The following is a 22,760-nucleotide window of genomic DNA, read 5'->3' as shown; positions in this document are numbered from 1 at the left end:
GAAATCTGATGAACTTAGATGGTGGTATTTGGGGGCAAAGAATTTTTCAATAAATCATCCAGTTGGCTCAGTGACTCAGAAAATGGGGTGGAAGAATTTAACCCAACTTTGTGACAAGAGAACAAATAGAGGAGACTGATGCCTCTCCCAATGAGCTTCAAAAGGTGCTCAAACAACCATTCTTGATTTTACAAGAAAGATGAGGTGGATAGCTGTCCAGCTCTTAAGAACAATCATTGTTTCCTTGTTTTCTGGTTTCTTCTGAGTCCCTATGTTAGATGATTGGAAAAACAGGAAACTAGCTTCATCTGCAGAGTCTCCTCTGGACACTTCTCAGGGTGCCCTGGGCTTCCCTGAGCTTCCCCAACCCCATCCCAAGGTTTACGCTGCTCATTTAGCCTTGAACTAGCAGAGGACAGCACCCAAATCAAAATGCAACCTGTCATATCTAATTTTAATTTTTTAAAAAACGACAGTAAAAACCACCACTCTACCCTACCAAGAAACTAAGCCATTATCTTCTGTCCTTAACAACCTGGCTTTTGTTCTTCAAATGCTGCCTAGATACCCAGGGCAATGGAGAGAGTAGGGGAAAGGAAGGTGATTAAGGAGGAGCATCTGCTGACTCTCCCTGGCCAGCCCCGCTTCCTCACCAGGTCAACCGGCCTCCACTGCCATGAGGCCAGGATGAAGGCCAGGCCCGCTCTGGGAGAGCCTGGCCTCGGGTTTTCCGGAGACCTCCCACAGCATCAGCAACACGACCTGGCTGTTTTCAATTACACAATCTTAATCTTTATTTCTGGCCTGACACAGAGGTCCAGAGGTCCCAGCTGTATTCTGTCGGGCACAACATTTGGGGCTTGTTGGGGGAAACAAAGAACGTGACCAGAGCAGAATGTGGGTCAAGTTGGAGTTCACTGTAAATGCTCCCTTCCTTTCTGCCGCCATGGGGTTTTGCGGGCCTACCCCATTAAGGCCGATTCCCAAAGCCAGCTCTGCTTTTCCCTCTCCCCTGGGTTCCCGCACCCCTTAGCCTCACTCTGAGCCAGCCAAACTCTCCGCTTTTCTACCCAGTGGGCACTGAGTCTTTCATGGGGGGAACTCTGGGGATAAAAGGAGAAAAGGATTTATGGGAGCCACCCCTGCACCCTCACATTTCCCACCTCAGTTGCACAAAAGGGCTGTCTCTCCCTCTGCCAGGACCTGGCCCCTCTCAGAGTCTGAACCATCAGGAAGCTGGTGGCTTCCACTCCTTTGGGGCCAAGTATTTCCAGGATGTTGAGCCCAACCACCAGCCAGGACCTCAACAAGTGCAGGACAGACAAAGACGCAAACAGTACATCATTATCATGGAAATGGCCTGAGCTGGCGGCTGCTGAAAATGCCAGGAGGGTGGGTTTTCTTTTACTTTTTCTTTTCTTTCTTTCTCTTTCTTTTCTTTCTTTCTTTTTTTTTTCTTTTAGCAAAGGGAGAATAGTTCCGCTTTCTATTTTACGACAACAATAGCACGGACCGGCTCCTTCAAGTATTTCAAAAAGGAGCCTGAGAAATCTCTAACCAGGCCCCTCCTTCTCTCTGGCCTGCCGATGTATTGTTCCTCCCATCCCAGGGAACAAAGGGGCAGGAAGGGTCTAAGGCCCCCAGTTGCTGGCTCTTCTTAGCATCCCTAATCCTTGAGAACTGGTGAGGGGAATGGCCTGTGGAGCCGGGAAATCGAATTTTGGCCTCACCTTTTATTCCCACCCTCTGCTTATACACACGGGAGCACTTCAGGTATTATAACCTTCTGGTCAGCAGGCCCATAGGAATCTTGGACTTGCTAAGGGGATAAAAGGCACTGAGGGATCATTCCCACATTCACTAACCCCCTGAAAAAAAGGGAAGCCTGTAGGAATTGTTTCTTCCCACCACTCCAGGCTGGCTCCATTACAAAGACTGACTGTCCAGCCCCAAGGGGCTGGGCTGGCAGTCTCTTTTTTTATTGGTATCGAAGGAGCTGCCCTCACCCTTCCAGCCCTTCCCCTCTCTGACTCTCTGCCCCTCAGCCAGGGATTGCATTGCCTGCCCCCCTCCCCCAATTCCCCAGCACTAGGTACCAACCAACCTCCATACCAACTTGGGGCTATGGTGCCAGAGCAACCCCCTACACAAGGAAAGCCTCTTGGCCTTGGCTGCTTGTTATCTTTCCAAGGTTACCACCCAGGAATCAAAGGGTTCTTTGCATTACACCTGGGGAATTCGTGCAGGTGAGTTTTTTTGTTTGTTTGTTTTGTTTTGCTTTGTTTTTTTTTTAAGCTTAGTCATCTGGTAAGAGTGGGGGGGGGAAATAAGCTTTTACGTTCTGCTGTGTGAAGATCTCCAGGTACAACTCTCCTGAGCTAAGTGTTGAGAAGTATGACATCTCCTAGGAGAATCAGATAAGCTGAAGGGTTAAGGCCTTTAGAGGTCACCTACAGTCCAAGTAAGAACACTTTGCACTGCATATACACAAACTCATAACGCACACACACAGTCACACAAGGGACATTTCATGGAATAGTGCAATACGTGTGACGTCATCTGCTATTTTCTATTGTCTTCTATTTCATTTTTAAAAATTCTGGTTGTGACTCATGAATTTCATTTCATGACCCACCAATGGGTTGCAACACAGTTTGCAAAGTGCTGAATCAAGGTTGACCTTGTCGTTTTCATGCTTACAAAACTAGGGAGACAGAGATTTTTCTCATGATCACACCAGAGCTTGGAACAGAAATCCACGGGGTCTCTCCACTAAAGGAGGGATCTCCATTTCTCTCAGGCTCAGAGGTCCTTTTTGTTTTCCCAAAGTCTTGGGAGCACAAGGCTATTGGGGAAGGAGAGCCCAGAGGTCTGTATTCGTGGCATTCCTGCTAGGGGCTGAAAGGTTCCACTGCCTCAGAAAACCTTACAGTGGGAAGGGTAGCTGGGGCAGTGCGGTTGAGAAAAAGCTTCCAGGTGAGGCACTGTGGATTCCCAGACATTTTTTTATTTCCTGGTTGGGGTTCCTGCATCATCGGACACTTTCCTGAATTTCTCGTTCCTGGACACACAGCTATAGGGCAGCCTCCTTTAGTAATCCACCTTCTTTGTTTTCTGGCTTTTTCTGATAATCTTTGCAGGTATTTAACCTCTACCAATTCATTTTCTTTCTAGCCTCCACTTTCTCACTGTAATTCCTATTTCCTGTCCAAATCACGATCTTACCAATGAGTGTCAGAGAGGCAACTCTGTGAAATTTGTGCTCACAAATACTATCCAAAAAGTTATCCAGATTAGGTCAGGCTTAGAAATGCTGTTTACCAAAAGGCCCAGTGATCAAGATAGAGGCAGTGTATCAAGGCTCTCAGTACAAGTCATCTGGGCAGAACTGCTTCTTTGCTTCCTGAAATTGCCTTGTAACCTTCCGTAGAATTTCTTAAAATCTCCATCTAAATTTGCTACTTAGTCGATTGCTAATCTTTTAGAAAAGCCTCTGAAAATGAAGAGCCAAAAGCCACAGTGTGTCCTGGGTAAATAAAGTTCAGTTTTCTGATGGCTTATTAGTTATACACCCTTAGAGAGTATGTAACAAAGGGGCCTGCTGTTTGCTTTGCTTAATCTGGTCTTAAAATCTCTGCTTCTTTGTCAGAAAACAATATTTGCAATTGTAAAAAAAATATTTACCAAGGAACTTGGATAGCATAAGTCAAAGGCTAAGAGCCAAAGGTCAGTAGTTCTTACCCCAAGTTTCCCTGGACCCGAGTCCCTGCTGTGGGGCTCAGCTGCACCGAACAAACAAGCTGCTTTCCGGGTTCATTAAGAAGCAGAGGTTTTAGAAGGGGAAGGAAAGGGAAGGCTGCAGCCTGCTCCTCAGTCCAAAGCATGAACCCTCTGGCCTGCCCCACAAAATTCCTGCTACCTCTTTGCAGTGCAATGTGTCTCCATGGGAATATTGTAGGACTCGCCCTGTTTCAAAAACCTGGCGAAAGTACTCAACTTACAAAATCCTAAAGGGCAGCTATTTCTACCATCGACAGCAATGCCAGCATGCTCCCCTGGGGTTCGGGCCAGATGTTCACAGTGCATTCTGTGGGGAGGGCCCCCTGCCTGACAGTGGGGGACAGATGTGCATCCGAGCCCTTTGGTGTGGACTGTTTTCAACCTAGAAAGCAGCTTTGGACATCTGGCCCTGTGCGCTCACTTTGGTGGTGTCCGGATTTGCCTCTCATGTCATTATTTTCTGCAATCTCCAGAAGATCCAGCATCGGGAACCACCCCATAGATCAGTGAGTTCCAGGTTGTGGCGGGGGGGGCACTCTATCAAGAGTCATAACTCCACTTCTTCTGAGTCCCAGGCCCATGCCACCAGAGCAGGTCAGCAGGGCCTGGCCCCCAGTTGGGACTAGGGTAAAGAGACCAGAAATGGAGTAACCAGAAAGAGGCCAAGGAAGAAGTGCTCGCAGAGACATGACTAAGAGCCCCACAGGCAGCCAGATCCGATGGTTTTGCAGGTCCTCCACACTGGTGTTAGAGGCCTACCACCTGCTTCCTTACTCCATAGGATCTGCGAAGAGGTCTCGGGGTTGGCAGCTCCTAGAGGGGTGCTTTAACCCTCTCATTCTTTGTCGCACTCTGTCAGGAAATTCTGCAGTTCTCCCCCAGCCCTACCTCTACCCTCTGTTAAGTTCTTGTTACAATTGCCAATCTCTTTTATCTCGTTAGGATAAATATCATTGGCAAATTCATCTTGGCCTTTGATTCTGTCCTGAAGTAGTTTCTATCAGGAGCATAGTAATTATCACCAGTGATAGGCAGTCCTGAGCATAATCAGCTTAAAGAAATGGCTTAATCCAAGGATCTTACCTTGAAGAACCAGGCCTTCCTTCTCGATGGTGTAGGCAAATGAGGTGAAGGGAGCCAGAGGGGACTTGGCGATGAGAATCTGCACATAAAGCATATTTTCCCAGGGTTAGTCAAAGGGGATATCAGAGATAAACCTCTATTCCCTCCCCTTCCCATTTTAAGACTAGGTGGGAACATGTGACTACAAGCCATAAAGTTTATTTTAAAAAATTATTTAAGAACCAAATGAGTGTTATTCCTTCAATTAGTTGGTCATTTTGGAAAGCTATACATTGATCCCAACTATTCTGCCACTGAACGTCGTATTCTTGAGCTGGTTCTTCTAGAAATGTCTCATTATTTTTAAGTCACATGCTTAAACAGCTACCTTTCTGCCCAAAGATAAACCTAGACTGATTTGCTAATCTTATTCATAAATTTAGGTATTTTGCTAAGAAGAAATTCAAAGCTACCCTCAAAGATTAACCCTCATTATAAATATTCAAAACAACTCCATAAAAGCAAAGCTATGATCATTTGCTTTGTTGGCCCCAACTCTTCACCAAGTCTGTATTCATACTGTTTGCCACGTGACCACATTTCCTCTTACTTAAGGTGTGGCTGTTTCCCATGGTCCTGGACCATGGTTTTGGCCATGTAACTGGCTCTCCTAATAGGTTCTTTGCCTAGGCTTCAAGAAACCTCCCATATCTTCACTTGCTCATATGCTTCCGCTGCCAGAGAAAAACCTGTCCACATTAACCTGCTCTCTCAGAAGGAGGCTGAGAGACACCTAGAGCAGTGCCCAGTCTAAAGAGCGGACCTCCAGAAAACCCACGTAACCATTAGTTAAATGCTTATTACTGTATGCCTCTGAGACTTTGGTGTGGTTGTCATGAACCATCATTGCAGCGATAGTTGACTGATACACCAGCCAACACAAAATATCAAAAATATTTTGAGCAGTGGCATTTTCCTAACAAAATACCTATTTTAAAAGGGATAGTCGGGCACCTGGGTGGCTCAATTGGTTGGGCAACTGCCTTTGGCTCAGGTCATGATCCCAGAATCCCGGAATCGAGTCCCACATGCGGCTCCCAGCTCCACAGGGAGTCTGCTTCTCCCTCTGGCCTTCTCTCCTCTCATGCTCTCTCTTACTCTCTCTCACATAAACAAATAAAATCTTAAAAAAAAAAAAAGAAAAGAAAGGGGATAGTCATTTGGTCATTAAAAAAATGATTACTATTAACAACTATTACCATCTTTCATATGGTTCCACAGAACCACAGAACTGGCGGATTATTTTATTATAACAGTTCTCTTGAAGGAGGAGGAAAATCAGTTTCCTGCTTTACAAAGTAACATCATCAAAGATAGTGACAGTTTAGCACACAGCCACTTAGGTAATCAGGGGCAAGAGAGAAGGAAGAAGTACTTTCAAATAACCAAAAGGCTTACATGTAATATCTCAATTTATCGCAGTTCAACAAACATTTACTGACTATCAACTGTGAGAAATGGTGGTATAATGTGGTGGAAAGATCACGGGTTGTAGTCATAGAGTTTGAATCTTGGCTCTTCCACTAATCAGCTTGGTGCCTATGGCAAGGCCCTCATAGCCACTCTCCCTTCTTCTTTTTAGTTAATTAACTCCCCAGGTTTCAATATTTCTTTGCCTCTTTTGCAACTGGGTGTGGCCATGTGATCACGCTTTAACTAATAGACCATGAGTATAAGTGACAGGTAGCACTTCCAATATTTTGAAAACTTACGCTTTTATTAAATAATTATGTGCTCTCCACTTTCCCTCTTCCCAAGGACAGGCAGGGACCAGCTTCTACCCCATGGAGGTGGACATCCTGGGAGACAATGAACCACATGGGAGAAGCATCTGTGCTTCCCACCTGGGGTCACCTGCCCTCTCAAGATAGAGCCACTTGTCTGAATCGCTGAATTCCCAATGTTTTTGCTACTATGGTATACATAGCCTGAATTCTAACCAATACTGTGACTCTGCACAACCTAATCTTTTGGATTCTCCATTTTCTGTCATGTAAAATGGGGATGACAACACCTACCTAAATGGGATTATCGTGAGGATTAAATTAAATACATAAAACTCCTGTCACGGGGTCAAACTAACAAAAACATTTCCAAACAACTCATTGCGGATGTTTCCCAAGTGCTTCCCTTGATTTTCACTCATCAAAACCAAAAATACTTTACTTTTACCAGAAGGATTCAACTCAAGTTAAATCTCAATAATTTTTACTATTGTTCCAAAGTTCTCTAGATAAACTTGCTCGTCATCCTCAGAACCAATGAGTAGATGGTATAGGTGGGTATTTGCATCTTCATGTCAAAAACATCTCCCCTGAAAATTAGACGGAAACTTTCTGACAGAGATAGTTTAGGGATGGTTCAATGTGAACTTTACAGATGCCCCCTTGGTAGGAGAATGGCATAACAGAAGAGAGGCTAGTGCTTCCTGAACTTCAATGTGAGTGTGAATCACCTACAGGTCCTGTTGACATGCAGTATCTCATTCAGTAGGTTTTGAGTGGTGCCTGAGAATCTGCATTTCTAGCGAGTTCCTGGGAGATGCTGATGTTGTGCTCCATAGACACATTTTGAGCAGCTGGTTTCCAGGAAATTAGCCTGACTGAAGAATCTAAGACGAAGAAGCCAGAGACAGGAGTCCTGGAGCCAATTAGAAAGCTACTGTGATAACTCAGGGATGAGATGACAAGGGCCTCAACCACAGCTGTGTCACAAAAAATGGGAAAAAAGGAAATGGAGAAAAGAAATATAAACCCTTTAGATCAAAGAGCAATAGAAATAAGCTAAACATATCCAAAACCTCAGATCTTTACTGTCTGCACGAAGCAACTGTACATGAAACCGAAAGGCTATAAATAAATCATAATCAATAAAGTAGCATACTATATTTTTGAAAATTATATTACCATTTTTATTGGATAGACTGCAAAATCCAGGACTCATGAAAACAAAGGATGTGATATTCCAGTGCAACACAACAAATGGGATCTAAGCCTAAGCCTCCAGCTCAGTGGTGCTACCTCCATCACTTGAATGCTTCTGCTCCCAGCGAGCACATGCTCACCAGAAGGGACCTCACACAGGGAAGGAGCTCCCTTCCAGGGAATCACAGGGTTTGGGCAGGTCATTGATTAATGTCCTGTTCTTCCCGTGCAAGGTTTAAAATGGATAATCAAGAGGATGATTTATATGCAGTTAGAAAGAGGAAGTGATCAGTTATGTCAGATGAATCCCACTTCCTTGTTTTGGAAAGAACTTCCAGATTAATAGAGGAGAGAGCTACCAACAACATGTAGTACCTAATTTTCAGCAAAAAAAAAAAAAGTAACAAATTCTCAATATCCTTCTGAATAAAGTGAAGACGGTTGGGCTGGATGTTAATATCATTAAGAGGATTTGTAAGTGACAAGAAGATCGAGAGCAACCTCTCATAGAATGTACTGGATTCTAGCCTTGGTCTTGTCAATGTTCAACATTCTTACTGACCCGGATAAGGACATTAATGTATTCAACCACATCCATACAACAAACATGGGATCCACCAGGAAACAGAACTGACAAAAATTGCTACCGTAATGCAGCTTATAGCCTAAAGGAAGAAAAAGATAATAAACAAAATGAATAGATAGAATATGTGGCATATTAGATCATTATACATGCTGTGGAGTGGAAAAAAAAAAGCAGAGAAAGAATATAGGTCAATTTTAAATAGAGTACTGAGAGACGACTTTACTAAAAAAGATGGCATTTGGACTTGTGGATCATGTAATTAAACCCATTGATGGGATGCTGAATATGGTAACAGAAGACAGAAAGTTTAGGGGTGCCTGGGTGGCCCAGTGGGTTAAGCATCTGCCTTTGGCTCAGGTCCTGATCCCAGGGTCTGGGATAGAGCCCTGTGTATCGACTGCTCTCCCTCTCCCTCTGTCTCACCTCCCCGACTGCCACCGCTCATGCTTGTATGCTCTCTCTCTCTCTCTCTCAAGTAAATAAATTAAGTAAAAAAAAAAAAAAAAGTTGTTATATTGGATTAGATAATCATAAGATCAAAACAAATCTCAGTTTAGTTAAAAGGTTGGAGCAAATATTTAAGAATGAAATTTTATCAAAACATATGTAAGGCCTTGTCCTTGAGGACAGAAGACCCACTACTGGTTGCAGAATGGGGGACATGAGATTCAGCATTCAGAAAATGGATTAGGAATGCTAGTTAACTATAGTTCAGTGTGAGTTGGTTATGCGATGTGGTTCACAAAAATCTAGTGCGGTCTCAGGTTGTATCATCTGGAACAAGAGAAGTGGTGGTCCTTTTCTTCTCATTCAGCAAACCATACTGGGTGCAATATGTTTGGACTGGAGCCTAAATTCCAAAGGGGAAACCGACAAATAAGGGAACAACTGGAGGAGAACCATCAAGTGGTTAAACACACAAAGCAAGCCATGACCACAAACACTTCAACGCAAACATGATGTTAAGAGGTCTGGAGTGAAGGTGTATATTGCTTTTATTTATGGGTTTTCTTTCTTTTTTTCATATGAGTTTTCTGATCTGAAGATTCTGTAGTGTTACATGGTAGAGAGGGGGAGTGTAAATCGCTTTCAAGCCTAACAGATTTCAGAAAAAAAGTGATGCTTGCCAAAAGTGAGTCTTCCCTTTTGAAGACTTGAATGAATATCCCATGCCCTTGTGCCTCTCTGCTTTTTCAAACTACAAATTATCCTTTTCTAAAGCAAACAACCCTCCGTGGTAGATAATTTGGCCTGTTCTATTTCAGATGTTCAGTCAGCCCATAAATTTGGGATGTTCTGATCATTGTCTGACTTGTGCTGTTGTCAAGTATCATCCCACCTTCTTCAATAATGACCTACGGGGAGGGTCTGGCTGCTTCATAAAACTCTAGGACCCTATGAAAAATTTTTATCATACTCAACCCTGTATGCAATGTGTGAAGTTGGTTTTAGAATCCTCTGAGGGTTCACAGAAATATGTAGTTGGGCAAGAATTAGTACAGACCTTGGGGAGCAGAAAGCCCAGGGCCCCACAAGGCAGGTGTGTGATATTGTGAGCTATTATCCCCCCCGCAAATAGCCAGATTGTTGTTTTTTTGTTTGTTTTTGTTTTAGATTTTTTTTTTTTTTTGACAGAGCACAAGTGGGCAGAGAGGCAGGCAGAGAGAGACAGGAGGAGGAGGCAGGGTCCCCGCCGAGCAAAGTACCTGAAGCGGGACTCGATCCCAGGACCCCGAGACCACAACCCGAGCCGAAGGCAGAGGCTTTAACCACTGAGCCACCCAGGCGCCCCAGATTGTTTTTTCTTGAATGTTTCCTTCATAGCAGACTAGTTCAGCTTTACACTCTAATGAATATATTTTCTCCTCTCTTCACCTATTCTTGCAAGGAAAGTGGTCATCACTACTTTAATATGAGGGAGAGGAGAGGCAACATGGGGGGTTGAGGGGGTAGGAGAAGAATAAATGAAACAAGATGGGATTGGGATGGAGACAAACCATAAGTGACTCTTAATCTCACAAAACAAACTGAGGGTTGATGGGGGGAGGGGAGCTGGGAGAGGGGGGGTGGGGTTAGGGATATTGGGGAGGGTATGTGCTATGGTGAGTGCTGTGAAGTGTGTAAACCTGGCGATTCGCAGACCTGTACCCCTGGGGATAAAAATATATGTTTATAAAATTCTTTGGAGGAACACTGAAAGTTCCTCCAAAGTCCCAAGTCCCACTACTATCTGGATGTAATTTCCATTACTTGCACCACCCACCCATCTATACACGTACTTATTCAACCCACAAACATTTACTGGGCACTTTCCTTTGTGCTAGGCACTGTTCTAGAGGCAGGGGATATAGCAGGGGGTGGGACAGACAAGGTCCTTGCTTTCATGGAGCTGACATTCTGGTGGCAGAACATAGACAATATAGGGAAGCCTTTAGGACTTTGAGCTTTTTTCCCCTGTTGATATTCTTCTATGAGTTCCTCATTCCTGAGCACTCATTCATTCATTCAATCTATTCATCAGTAAACATTTATTGTTGGGCCAAGCAGATTCAATTTGCAATGTGTGAATTTGCATTTTTTAAAGGACTGCTATCTATTTTGACCTCAATTTATTTCTTAGGTATATGTTCTGAATTCTCAGATGGAATTGCAAAGATCAGGAGCATGTTCTTTGATCCCACAGCCATCCCTTTTATAGGGCCCAATCCAGTGCTATGTACAAAGTGGACAAATGATTGATGGGTATCTTCCTCACAGTTCTTTACTTTATCTGGGTGCTATATGTGTGAAGGTCTCTCCCAATTTACAAGTGAAAACACAGAGACCTAGATATTCCAAATAAAACGTGGAAGGGGAAGTCAGTCCTTGGAGCTCACTAGCTTTCCCTTATAGATTCTATTCTCCTTCTTTTATGTCCTGTCAGGTGCCTATTTGGCTCTGAAGAAATAAATTGTCAACTGATTCTCTTTAGCTCTAAGGTGACAGCTGATTTAAACCTTCCAGTGTTACCCCTTCTGGTGTTTGCATTTTAATATAAGACTCTTGAAGGAGCTGAAAGATCCATTACTCAATGAATCTAAAGTGGTAGAAAATCCTACAGGATTGGGGTGGGTGAGGGAGCCTTCCGGGGTTCCCACAGTAATGATGTTGGTGATGAGGTGATGGTGATGTTGATAAGAAAGCAACAACCCTTTGAGGTTGTTGGCTTATAAGTGCTGAAGTCAAGATTCCAGCCCAAGCCAGCTGGCTCTATAGTGCATACTTTTAACTACCATGATGGTAGCCCCTAATCTGTCATGCATAGATCAATCTACTTCTCTGGGATAATACATCAAATGAGGCAGAATATATAACAGCAAATAAGGGCACTTTTTCCCTGCAGCATGGATATTTCACAATTGAGGACAAAGAAGGGAACTGGATAGGGCATCCATGCAGGTTGCCTTGGATGTTCACAAGCTCCCACACTGGCAGTCTTGTTTCTGCCCTTCATTTCTGAATATTCAGATCCTACCTATTCCTTGAACCCCATACAAATGCCGCCTCTCCCAGAAAGCTTATGCCAATTTCTCCAGCCTGAGGTAATCTGTCTCTAATCCCATCACACTTCATCTACACCTCTCTAATAGTGCTTACTGCCTTCTCCACGGTTTCACAGTTAATGTCACCTGGACTCAATGCTATGTATTTGATGTTGAACATCAACATCATGGCTGCTTCTCCTAGTCCCACCAATCCCCAGTATGGTGCCAAATACATAATAGAAGTTCAGTTATAAAACCCAACAATGGAGGAGTGAATAAATGCACAAACTGGTGACCCTCAGAAGCCCTGACTCATACGCACTTTGAGAACGTAGCAGGCACCTCTCTTCAGAGTTGGGAGACTTAGAAGATGCCATAGAAAGAGCAGCTTGCCCAGTCAATCACTGCCAAGACTCTCAGCTTGGGCAGGTCCAAAGTCAAGTCTTTGGTTTTAGCTTGCTATAGCATCACATGTTTTTCCTGGCCTGATCCCACTTCTAAGAGGCTCAGAAAGTGGAAACGGAGCCATAAAGCAGAAAGTGCTGGCCATAGGAACCTCAAGGCTCCCCCAGTATGGTGACACCTTCTAGGGATAGTGCCTGTGTCTTTCTGAAGTGTAGGTGTGATCATCCCCGCATCTGGAGCAACCCAGTCCTGGCCTTCTCCTTCATGGGTGGTCAGGAAGGCTAGCGTGGAGCAGATGGCACAAAGATGTCAGAAACCTTGGGTACAGACCATCCTGGAGGCTGGCTTTTATAGAGTTCTGGTGCTGGCAGTTTACCTGAGTTCCTGCAATACAGCCCCAACTTTAGGAAAAAGTGAGTTTCGCCTTTATGGCCTAGGAAAGTAGACATGAATAAGCAGACATGTGCTGAGGATAATCTGGCACCGATTCTTCCACTTTCTCTTCTCTAATTCTTGTGCCAGACAGGCTTCCTTGAACACTGCTAATGAATCCTTCCTCTCTTCTATTTCCTTCCCCTCCCCACACACTACCCCAAATCTCACACTGGTTGGGGGTGAAGGGCAGAGTAAAACCAACTGGCAGAGGAAAAGAATAAGCAGAAGAAATTCTTCCTGTAGGAGCAGGTGGTAGGCCTGGTTTTCTTTCTAACCCTGCTCTCTGCTATAAAATTTAGAGCCCAAAGACAATGTAATATGTTGAGCCAAGACAACTGGGCTAAAAAGCAATTGAGATAGCTGAGAAATACGACTTTACATCCATCCACAATTTCCTATTTTGGTACTTATTTAACCCTGCCTCAGTCTCCTCTGTGATCAGCAAGATGATGTGGTTGTTGATGAATTCAGCAGTGATGTCCTTGTTGAATGCATCAGATACGTTTGTCTGCATGCAAGGGTCCTTCTGAGAAGCAAGGGAGGAAACCTACTGACTCTGAAATGTCCTTCAATAGGGACCCTATTATCTCACTTCAACTGGATGCCTGGGCTAATAAAACCCATTGCTAAGCTAAACAAACCTTTCCTCTAGCTGCGCCAAGTGTCTGCGACAGAAATCCTTCATGCCAGGGATTTTCCTTCTTGTCCAAGACTTAGAAAAAGGTTGTTTTCTCAGCTGCTTTGAAGCCCAGGAAGACAGCCAGGGAGGCAAACAAGCCAGTCAGTCTTGCCTCAGATAATTCAGCAGGCTTTTGATAACCTCAAGTCTTCTGTCTCTTCCCCAGGTTGAGCTGAACTCTCCAAGCCTAGGGACAGAAGGGCCGGAAATGCTCCAGACAGGAAGATCTCTGTGGTTGGGAGAAGGCCACAGGGCCAGGGGGGCTTGAAGTATACCCAGAGATTCTCAAAGGAATTCCCTAGTCATTGTGTTAAGAGAGCTGAAGGGAAAAGTGGCAGAGGTCCAGCTCCCAGTCTGCATCTGGATCGTATACTGATTAGAATCTGCTTCATCACTTGGAAAATCACTCTCCATGGAACGCTGAAGTGTTAGTACCAACAGCTTTGCAAGATTATGAGGGGAGAGTAGGGAATGAGTTTCATGGCATCTAAACTGCCTTCTCAAAATAGGGGCGTAAGATCTGTAGAAGTAATATAGTACTGGAAAATGACAGGATGGAAAAATGAACCATATTTGAGCAGGCATGAACTTTGTAATTGATCTACATGTGGCCTGTTTCACTACTTTCCCTACAGAAATTAGGGGCAGAAATTAAGTTGATCTGAATTGCTAATGAAATATAATTCTAGACTCGGAAGATTCTCCTAGAAATTTTGGCCCTGAGGCTATGAGATCTTATTCCCCTGTAGAGTATTACCATACTCTTTCATAACATCTCTCTGGCGATTATTTAAAAATGTTTATCTATAATACATCAGGTCCCCAAAGTATATAAACTAAAAGAGCTAGCTCCCTAAAGAAAACATTAATTTCCTCAGACCAATAGGATAGTAAATTATGATAATATTTCTTCAGGGTCAGAGTGGCATTTTGAGTTTATTATTTTTTCCCAGCATTTTATTATGAAAATTTTCAAACATACAGCAAAGTTGAAAGAATTTTAGAGTGGGTACCCAAAAACCTATCAAGTAGATTCTACCATTAACATTTTATTATACTTATCTATCCATCCATCCATCTATCCATCAGCCCATGTTTTATTTTTTTTAAATTTTTTTAAAGATTTTATTTATTTATTTGACAGAGAGATCACAAGTAGGCAGAGAGGCAGGCAGAGAGAGAGGGAAGCCGCTCCCCACTGAGCAGAGAGCCTGATGTGGGGCTCCCATGTTTTATTTTTGTTGTTGTTGCATTTCAAAGTCAATTACAAACATCAGTGCACTTTCCCCTAAATACTTTGGCATGCATATAGTTACCTATAAGCTTAATATTTGTTCATATATTTTTAAAGTCATGTTGTTGTTTTTTTTCCAGTGAATTTCACATGAGATTGGAAGGGTTAGTGATTTTTCCCAAATTATACTAACATCAGAGAGAATTTAGTGATTACATATACATAGATAGCATACATAATCAAAGATTATGGGTCACTATTTCTATATTAAATATCAATTTTATTGAGGTATTATTTATATGCACTAAAATTCTTTTTTAATATAGATACTTAAGCTATAAATTTCTCTTCAAGCACTGATTTAGCTGTATCACATAAATTTTGGTGTGTTGTATTTTTGTTTTCACTTTCTCAAAGTATTTCCTAATTTCCCTTATTATGTTTTCTTTGACTTATTGCTTCTTTAGGAGTGTGTGTGAGTATGCATTTAACTTGCACACATTTGATGATTCCCCATATTACTTTTATTATTGATAACTAATTTTATTCCACTGTGACTAAAGACATTTACATGGTTTCCTTTGGGCTCAGTTTATGGTGTGATATATGACTTATCAAGGAGAATGTTCCATGTACACTTGAGAAGAATGTGTATCTGCCATTATTGAGTAGAATGTTCTACAAATGTCTATCAGGTCTAGGTGATTTATAGTGTTGCTCAGATCTTCTTTTTCCTTATTGACCTTCTGCGTAGTTCTGTTATTGAAAGTGGGTAATAAATCTCCAGGTACTATTGTTGAATTGTCTACTACTCCCCTTCAATTCTGTCAGTTTTTACTTCATGTATTTTGGTGTTCAGTCGTTAGATGCATATATGTTTACTATTGTTATGTCTTCCTGATTTATTCACTTTTTTATTCTTTTAAAATGTCCTTTTTTGTGGCACCTGGGTGGCACAGTTGGTTTAGTGTCTGACTCTTGATTTTGGCTCAGGTCATGATCTCAGGGTCATGGGGTTAAGCCCTGTGTCAGGCTCCACTCTTACATGGAGTCTGCTGGAGATTCTTTCTCACCCTCAGACTCTCTCCCCATCAGCACTCTCTAAATCAATCAATCAATCAATCAAAAAATATTTTTAAAAAAGAGAGTCCTTTTTGCTTTGAGTAATAATTTTTAAAAAGATTTTATTTATTTATTTGAGAGAGAGAGAGAGAGAGAGCATGAGCAGAGAGAGCAGCAGAGGGAGAGAAGCAGACTCTCCACTTAGCAGGGAGCCCAGATGTGGGGCTTGATCTCAAGACCTTGAGATCACAACCTGAGCTGAAGGCAGACTCTCAACTGACTGAGCCACCCAGGTGCCCCTCCAGTAATAATTTTTGTCTCAAAGTCTATTTTGTCTGATGTTGGTAACCAGCTCTCTTTTGGTTACTGTTTGTAAAAGAGTTCCTGAAGCCAGTTTCAATGTACGTGTATGTTGAGACTTCCCCACACCCAGAAGCTATTCTCAGACACCAATAAGCTATTCAAGAATTCAACTCAATGCTGACACTATCTACCTGGAGACAGAATCAGATTCCACAGGTAAAGGACTTAGTCCTAAAAGACTGCCCTCCACTTCAGATACCAGTCACAAGCTCATGTTACCCATGCTTCTGACAAACTGGCCATATTTCAGAGGTTCCATTGACTCCCTCCAACTTTGGATGCCAATCACAAGTTCAGGTTATTACCCATACTTCTGACTGACTGGCTACAAGTCAGGGGTTCCCATGACTTCGTCCTTGGGTTCAATTAATTTGCTAGGATGACTCACAGAAATCAGAAAAACACATTTACTTACTAATTACTGATTATAAAGTATATTAAAGTACACTAATTAGCATCTAGATTAAGAGATGTATAGGGTAAGGTCCTGAACAAAGGGCCTTCTGTCTTCATGGAACTTGGGGCCTGGCATGGTGGCATGTGAAAGCATTCTAGATCCCCAATGTGGAAGCTGTCTAAACCACCTCCTTTTGGATTTTGTAGAAGCATCATTATGTAGGCATGATTAACTCGCTGCCCACTGGTGACTGATTCAACCTATAGCCCCTTTCCCCTCTCTGGTAATCAGGATGTGAAAGTGTAAGTTCAGACCCCCTCCCTATTTATGGTTGGCTTTCCAGGCAACCAGACAGCATCCTTAGGTGCTTTGCAAAAGTCACCTTCATTAACATAAACCCATTTGTGGTGGAAGGGATTATCAAGAATAACAAGACAACTATTTCACCTTTATGGCTCTGAAGCATTTTCAGGAACTGAAGACAAAAGACTAAGTATTATAACACAAGGTGCTCCATTGCTCTTATCGATAGCTCAGGAAATGACAAATTTTTGGGATCTGTGAGCAAGGAACTGTGGATGAGGACCTAATATATAGGAGAAATATATTTGGGTCATCTAAATCACAGTATTGCCATTTGCATGGTATGTATTTGTTCATCCTTCCAACCAATTTGTGTCTTTGACTCAAAGATGTGCCTCTTGTAGAAAGGATTTGGTTGGATCATATACATACACATACATATATATATCATATATATATTTATCAATGTCTGCTTTTGATTGGAATATTTAGTTCATTTACTTTTAATATAATTATTGATGAGGTAGGATATGTCTGCCCTTTTGCTATTTTTCTGTAAATCTTATGTTTTTTTGTTCCTCAAATTTTTCCATTACTGACTTGTTTGTGTTAGATATTTTTCTAGTATACCATTTTAATTCTCTTATTTCTTTTACTATATTGTTTTGAGTTATTTTCTTATTGGTTGCTCCAGGAATTGCTATTAAAATTTTAACTTTAAACAATTTAGTTCAGATTTGGTAACACTTTAATTTCAATTATTTACAAAAACTTTGCTTCAATATAGCTCCATTATCCTCCTTTCCTTTGTACTATCGTTATACAAATTATATCTTTATGCATGTTATCAACATAGTTTTGTATTTATTGCTTTATGCAGTTGTCTTTCAAATCAGATAGGGAAAGAAAAGAACTACAAAAAACACATTATATTGTCTCTTAGATTTACCTATGTATTTACTTTTACTGAAGTTCTTTGTTTTTTCATGTGGATCTGACTTACCCTCATGTCTTTTCATTTCAGCCTAAAGAGCTCTTTTAAGTACTTCTTGTTGGTCAGGCATACTAGTGACAAATTCTCAGATTTTGTACTTCTGAGAGTATCTTACTTTATCCTCATTTTTGAAGGATAGTTTTGCTAGATATACCATCCTTGGTTGACAGTCTTTCTTTCAGCAAATTAAATGTCATTCCACTGCCTTCTGGCCTCTATGGTTTCTGATAAGAAGTCAGTCAACTAATTTTACTGAGGATCCTTTGTACGTGAAATCACTTAGTGACTAATAATTGAATAGCTAATGATTAAAAAGATTCCCTAAATGCCTTGGACCAGTAAGTTTCTCCACCTTTGCCAAGGGTTTCTCTTGTGTGTTGAGGCATGACTTCAACACTCCAGCAAGCAGTTTAAAACTCTACCTTAACCTTTACTTCTTGCTTATACAGAGCCTTAAGGTCAGCCAGAAGTGAGAGCATAAGGTCTTCTTAGGTCCCTCCTGGGCATGAGCAAAGCCTGGTGCATTTGTGTAGTCTTCCAGGTTCCCTGATATGTAGGACATTTACAAAGCCCCTTGTGGACATCTCAGTCCCCAATTATTTTCTTTAATTTTTTTTCTTTTTCTTGTCAGCCTCTTGTTAGCCCTACCTAGTAATGGGAACTTAAACAGTCATGATGGTAAGTAATTGTCACTGATTATTTTCAACAAATTCCCTGTGGGTAGGGCTGTTCACACAGACCAAGCTCTGAGGCAGGTCAAAAAGGTCAAGCCCTGAGAATGGAGCTTTCAATGAGCTATCAGGTCAAATGGTGACAAATCTCTTGGATGGGGCTTTTGGGGAGCTGGAAACATGTTCTGCCTCTCCCAGTGGCTGTTAGGCTGCTGGCTCACAAAGTTATCATAGTTGAAAGATGGTTGGCTTTCAAGATTACTGTAGAGCTGGGGAGGAGGAGGATGGGATTAGGGAAAGTTGACACAAATGAATGACACAAAAAATGACACAAATGTTGTTGTTCTTATAAGGATTCTTCTGCTTTTCTTGAATAAATACTCCTCAAATTGTTTTAAGCTATAGTTAATTTCCAGAGTTCTAAAAAAGTTGATTTTGACAGTTTTTGTCAATGTACTTCTTGCTTTGTGGATGTGCAGACATTTGGAGTGTCATACTCTGCCATTCTATATATTGACTCTCTCAAGGCAAATTTTTAAACATCCTGATTCCATATTCATCTGTTATCACCCCCTATTCTTTTTCTGTTTTAAATATTTGCACAGTTTTAGATGGCTGGTTGGTTTTTAATTAAGAGAGAGCATGTGAGTGGGGGGAGGCATGGAGGGAGAGGGAGAGAGAGAATCCTTAAGCAGACTCCCTGCTAAGCACTGAGCCAGATGAGGGACAGATCCCAGGACTCTGAGATCATGACCTGGGCCGAAATCTAGAGTCAGATGCTTAACCGACTAAGCCACCCAAGCACCCTTGTTTTATTTTTAATGAACTTAATGCTTATACACACTTTGAAATAGCAAATAATCCCATTTGGTATTATTTTCCACTCCTTTAACTGAATTTATGTTGGCTATCATATTTTTAATTTCCAGGATTTCTTTCTTGTCATCTATTTCTAATTGAGCACATCTTAATCTTGCTAATTCTTTAATTCTCTGAGATTAATTATGTAATTTATGGGGTTTTTCTTCTTCTTCTTCTAAATTTTGCATTAGCTCTAATTCCTCATGGAATTTTTTTTTCTTTTTTTTCTGTTTGTTTTATTCTCTCTTTGATGTAGGAGGCATTTCCAAATTATCCTTGGTTGTTCATTCATATTTAAATTATATATGAAATACATTTTATTCTAAAAATAAAACTAGAACTACTATGTATATGGACATTTGTGGGATCCACTAGAGAGTGATCAATGTTAATACACAGAGATGCCTTCTCAGAGGCAGACTGGTATTTTAAAAAAGAGTTCTCCAATCTCTTGTCTAGTTTCCACATTCTAGAAGCAGGGCAGAGAAAGATTCACCACTTGGCAGGTGTAATCCCCTGTTTTAGCCACATGCCTCCCCAAATCCTCTGCTTTGTTTGGAGTCCCAAGCCTGAAATTTCTCAAATTCATTTTCTCTAAAGATAAATTTTGGCCTTCAACCTGGGTTGGAGAGATTTATCACCTGGTTGTCCAGGGTGACAAAGGGGGACCAACTATTTCATATATAATTTCCAACCAGTCTGTTGTCATCTTCTCTACCTTCTGTGATACCTGGTGCTTCCAAGTCCTGAGAAAACCTCTTGTGTTCGATTGTTACACTACATTGAAGGCACTTTGATTTGCAGTTTCCTCTGTTATACCTTGTCAAAATTCTGTCACTTCCTGTCTTCCAATACTTCGCTGAAATCCACTGATTATCTCAAAATAATTCTCAATGTCTTTGACCTTTCGGATTAATATCTTTTATTATTATTAAACTGAAATAATTTCAGATGGATCATGAGAAAGAGTAGAAATAAACATAAGTGGTTAAACCTCCACATTAAAGAGGAAGCTGTCTTTGAAAGCTTTAGTTCTGTCTCCAATCAGGTAGTGATTTGGTGGCATCATCATAATATTAGATTTGAGGGTCAGTTACAAACACGCATGCACGTACACACACACACACACACACACACACACACACACACACACACACACCATGCATGTAAGTACAATATATATGAAAAAGTTCCTCTCAAGGGTGCACAATATAATTTTTAATTATCCTCAAATCATGCTCCTGGGAGGCTAAAAAATATGCGTTGGGGCCAAGTATGATCATCATTACAAAATGTAAAGTGCTTTGAATTCAGTCAGTCAGGCCTTCACATATTGGCTGTATAACTTTGGGCATTCCAACTTCTCCAAGCTTCACTTCCCTCATCTCTAAATTGAGCACAATAAAACCACCGTCAATGGGCTTATTGCAGAGATTAACGAGATGAAGGAAAAGAATGAAAAATGTGGTACTTCATAAGTACCTAAGAAATGTTAGCTTTTCTTGGCCATGGTAGGGTGGGGGGAAGAACTCAGGAAAAGAATGCAGGAAAGTTAGTGACTTGCCCTCTCTTGAAGGACAGTCAGCTCAATGACCTATCGGTCTTTGCTGTCCACGTGAGAGTGTTTGTGTGTCTAAGGCTCATGTATCATTTCACCCACAGCCTGTAGCACCGTAAATTGAGGCTTCAAATGAGATGCCTAACCATTGCTCAAATTATTAATATTACCATTGGGTGTTGCTATAGGAAGAAGTAAGAACTGGATGGATCCCTAGTAAGTTCATGGCCATCAAATATCATATTTAAACATTGTTCTCAACTTAAAAAAATCAAGCTAATGGAAGTATTGTTGATTTTAACTTTCAAATAAGTATGAGCTGGTTTCACTGTTACCTAAATTTGGAAATTTCAATCTAGCTCTGACCAAAGCAACCAAACACTGTTACACACAATTTCAAGTGACAAAGACCTATTCCCTTTCTGTCATAAATCAGGAGTATAAAAATGACCAGGAAAAAAAAAATAGATGCACAGGAGGGCTGTCCTGATATAAACACTAAGCTCTCTGAACATGCAGTGAGGCAGGCCTGGCTTCCCAGCACCATCCACAGGCTTATAGGAAGCAGAGAAGGATCTTCTTGTCCAGGCCTGCTCAGAAAGACAGCCAAGGTAAGGCAGCTCTGGTCTGCAAAGGTCACAGAAATAAGGTTCTGGGTGTGTGACTATTATGGTAAAAAGATGCCAGGAACTCCGAGGGTGTGTCTTGAATTCTGAAGCACACATCCCTGTTACATCATGCTTGGGCCACACGGGATTTTCTTTTGTCTCACAGGAATTGATTTGAGGAAGGCAACATGTTTCTATGTAAAGAGGCTGAACTCTGGGCTTGACATATCCAAAAGCAGCTGGTCAAGTGGGACTGGTTTGTGTAATGTACCACATCCCTGGCTCTGTTCTGATGGGTGGAGAAACTATTGCTAGTGGGAAATCAGCACACTCTTTCTTCAGAGCATTGTCAAATTAATCCCCTCTGTTAATGTAGCATTCTTACTATTTCCCTAAAGCCCTCCCCCAGTTAAAAAAAAAAAAAAAAGGCAGAAGACAAGGAGGAAACACAAGACAGGATTGCCAATGAGTTTAAGAGTGTAACAGAGATACAGTAGAATATCATTCCCATCCTTTCCTTTAGGGCCTCAACTAAATCTAGTTTGAACTAATCTTTGCAATAAGCTTAGTAAGATGGGAGAGAGCTGGAACTTTATACAGTAACTCTTTGGTGTTGTCAGCATGTAACTGGGGACCTGTCAGTTTAATAACTGTATTTTTAAGATTTTTACAGTGAGTGTGTCTAAATTTTACACAAGATATAAATATACAGTAACTCATTTTTCAAGTATTGTTGAAGAATTAAGGTATGTTGAGTCTACAGAAACAGGCTCATAGACTGAAAAAATTCAAGAAATGGGGATCTGCAGGAGAAGGACTTTAGAAAGAACTTGGTAAGAAGAGCTTGATAGAAACCAGATTGTTTGTTAAGTGGAGTAAAAAGTTGTCCTATTTCTTTGGGAACCCACCAGGTTTCCATTTGGGGGTTACTTCAAACATCAGGACTCTTGGTGGACTTGGGGTAATAGTAGTGATAGGAGCTAACATTTATTAATTAAGCTCTTACGATGTGCCGGGCACTGCTGTAAGACATGTAATCCTCCTATCAACCTTATGAGGTAAATACTATTACTATTCCCATTTAACCAATGAGGAAACTGAGGTACAGGTCAAGCAAGTTTACTGATCAATATAGGGGAGTGTCTGGCTTCCCATGACTAGAACTTTTATTGATAGAAGCCCAAGAACAAGGGAGCCTGTCAGGGAGCCACTTATGGGGTCTGATTTGAGGGGTGACGGAAGGTCCCTAGTCAC

General features: G+C 41.6%; 1 protein-coding gene across 7 annotated transcripts in view; it reads right to left on the bottom strand.

The window, feature by feature from the left end:
• RAD51B (RAD51 paralog B) overlaps nt 1-22,760 on the bottom strand; it is a 680,659-nt gene that overhangs the window by 114,919 nt on the left and 542,980 nt on the right. For all 7 annotated transcript variants that reach the window (XR_007128523.1, XR_007128524.1, XM_047735892.1 and 4 more), the window contains one exon: nt 4,864-4,942. Coding sequence is in view for 5 of the 7 variants with exons in the window: in XM_047735892.1 (XP_047591848.1) it covers nt 4,864-4,942 (79 nt within the window). In the remaining 2 variants the exon portion in view is untranslated. The remainder of the gene's footprint in view (nt 1-4,863; nt 4,943-22,760) is intronic.

This window comes from Lutra lutra, chromosome 7, assembly GCF_902655055.1.
Source record: "Lutra lutra chromosome 7, mLutLut1.2, whole genome shotgun sequence".
In the NCBI taxonomy this organism is placed as follows: Eukaryota; Metazoa; Chordata; class Mammalia; order Carnivora; family Mustelidae; genus Lutra; species Lutra lutra.
The sequence above is the reverse complement of the archived record's forward strand: the minus strand, read 5'-3'. Positions and strand labels throughout refer to the sequence as shown.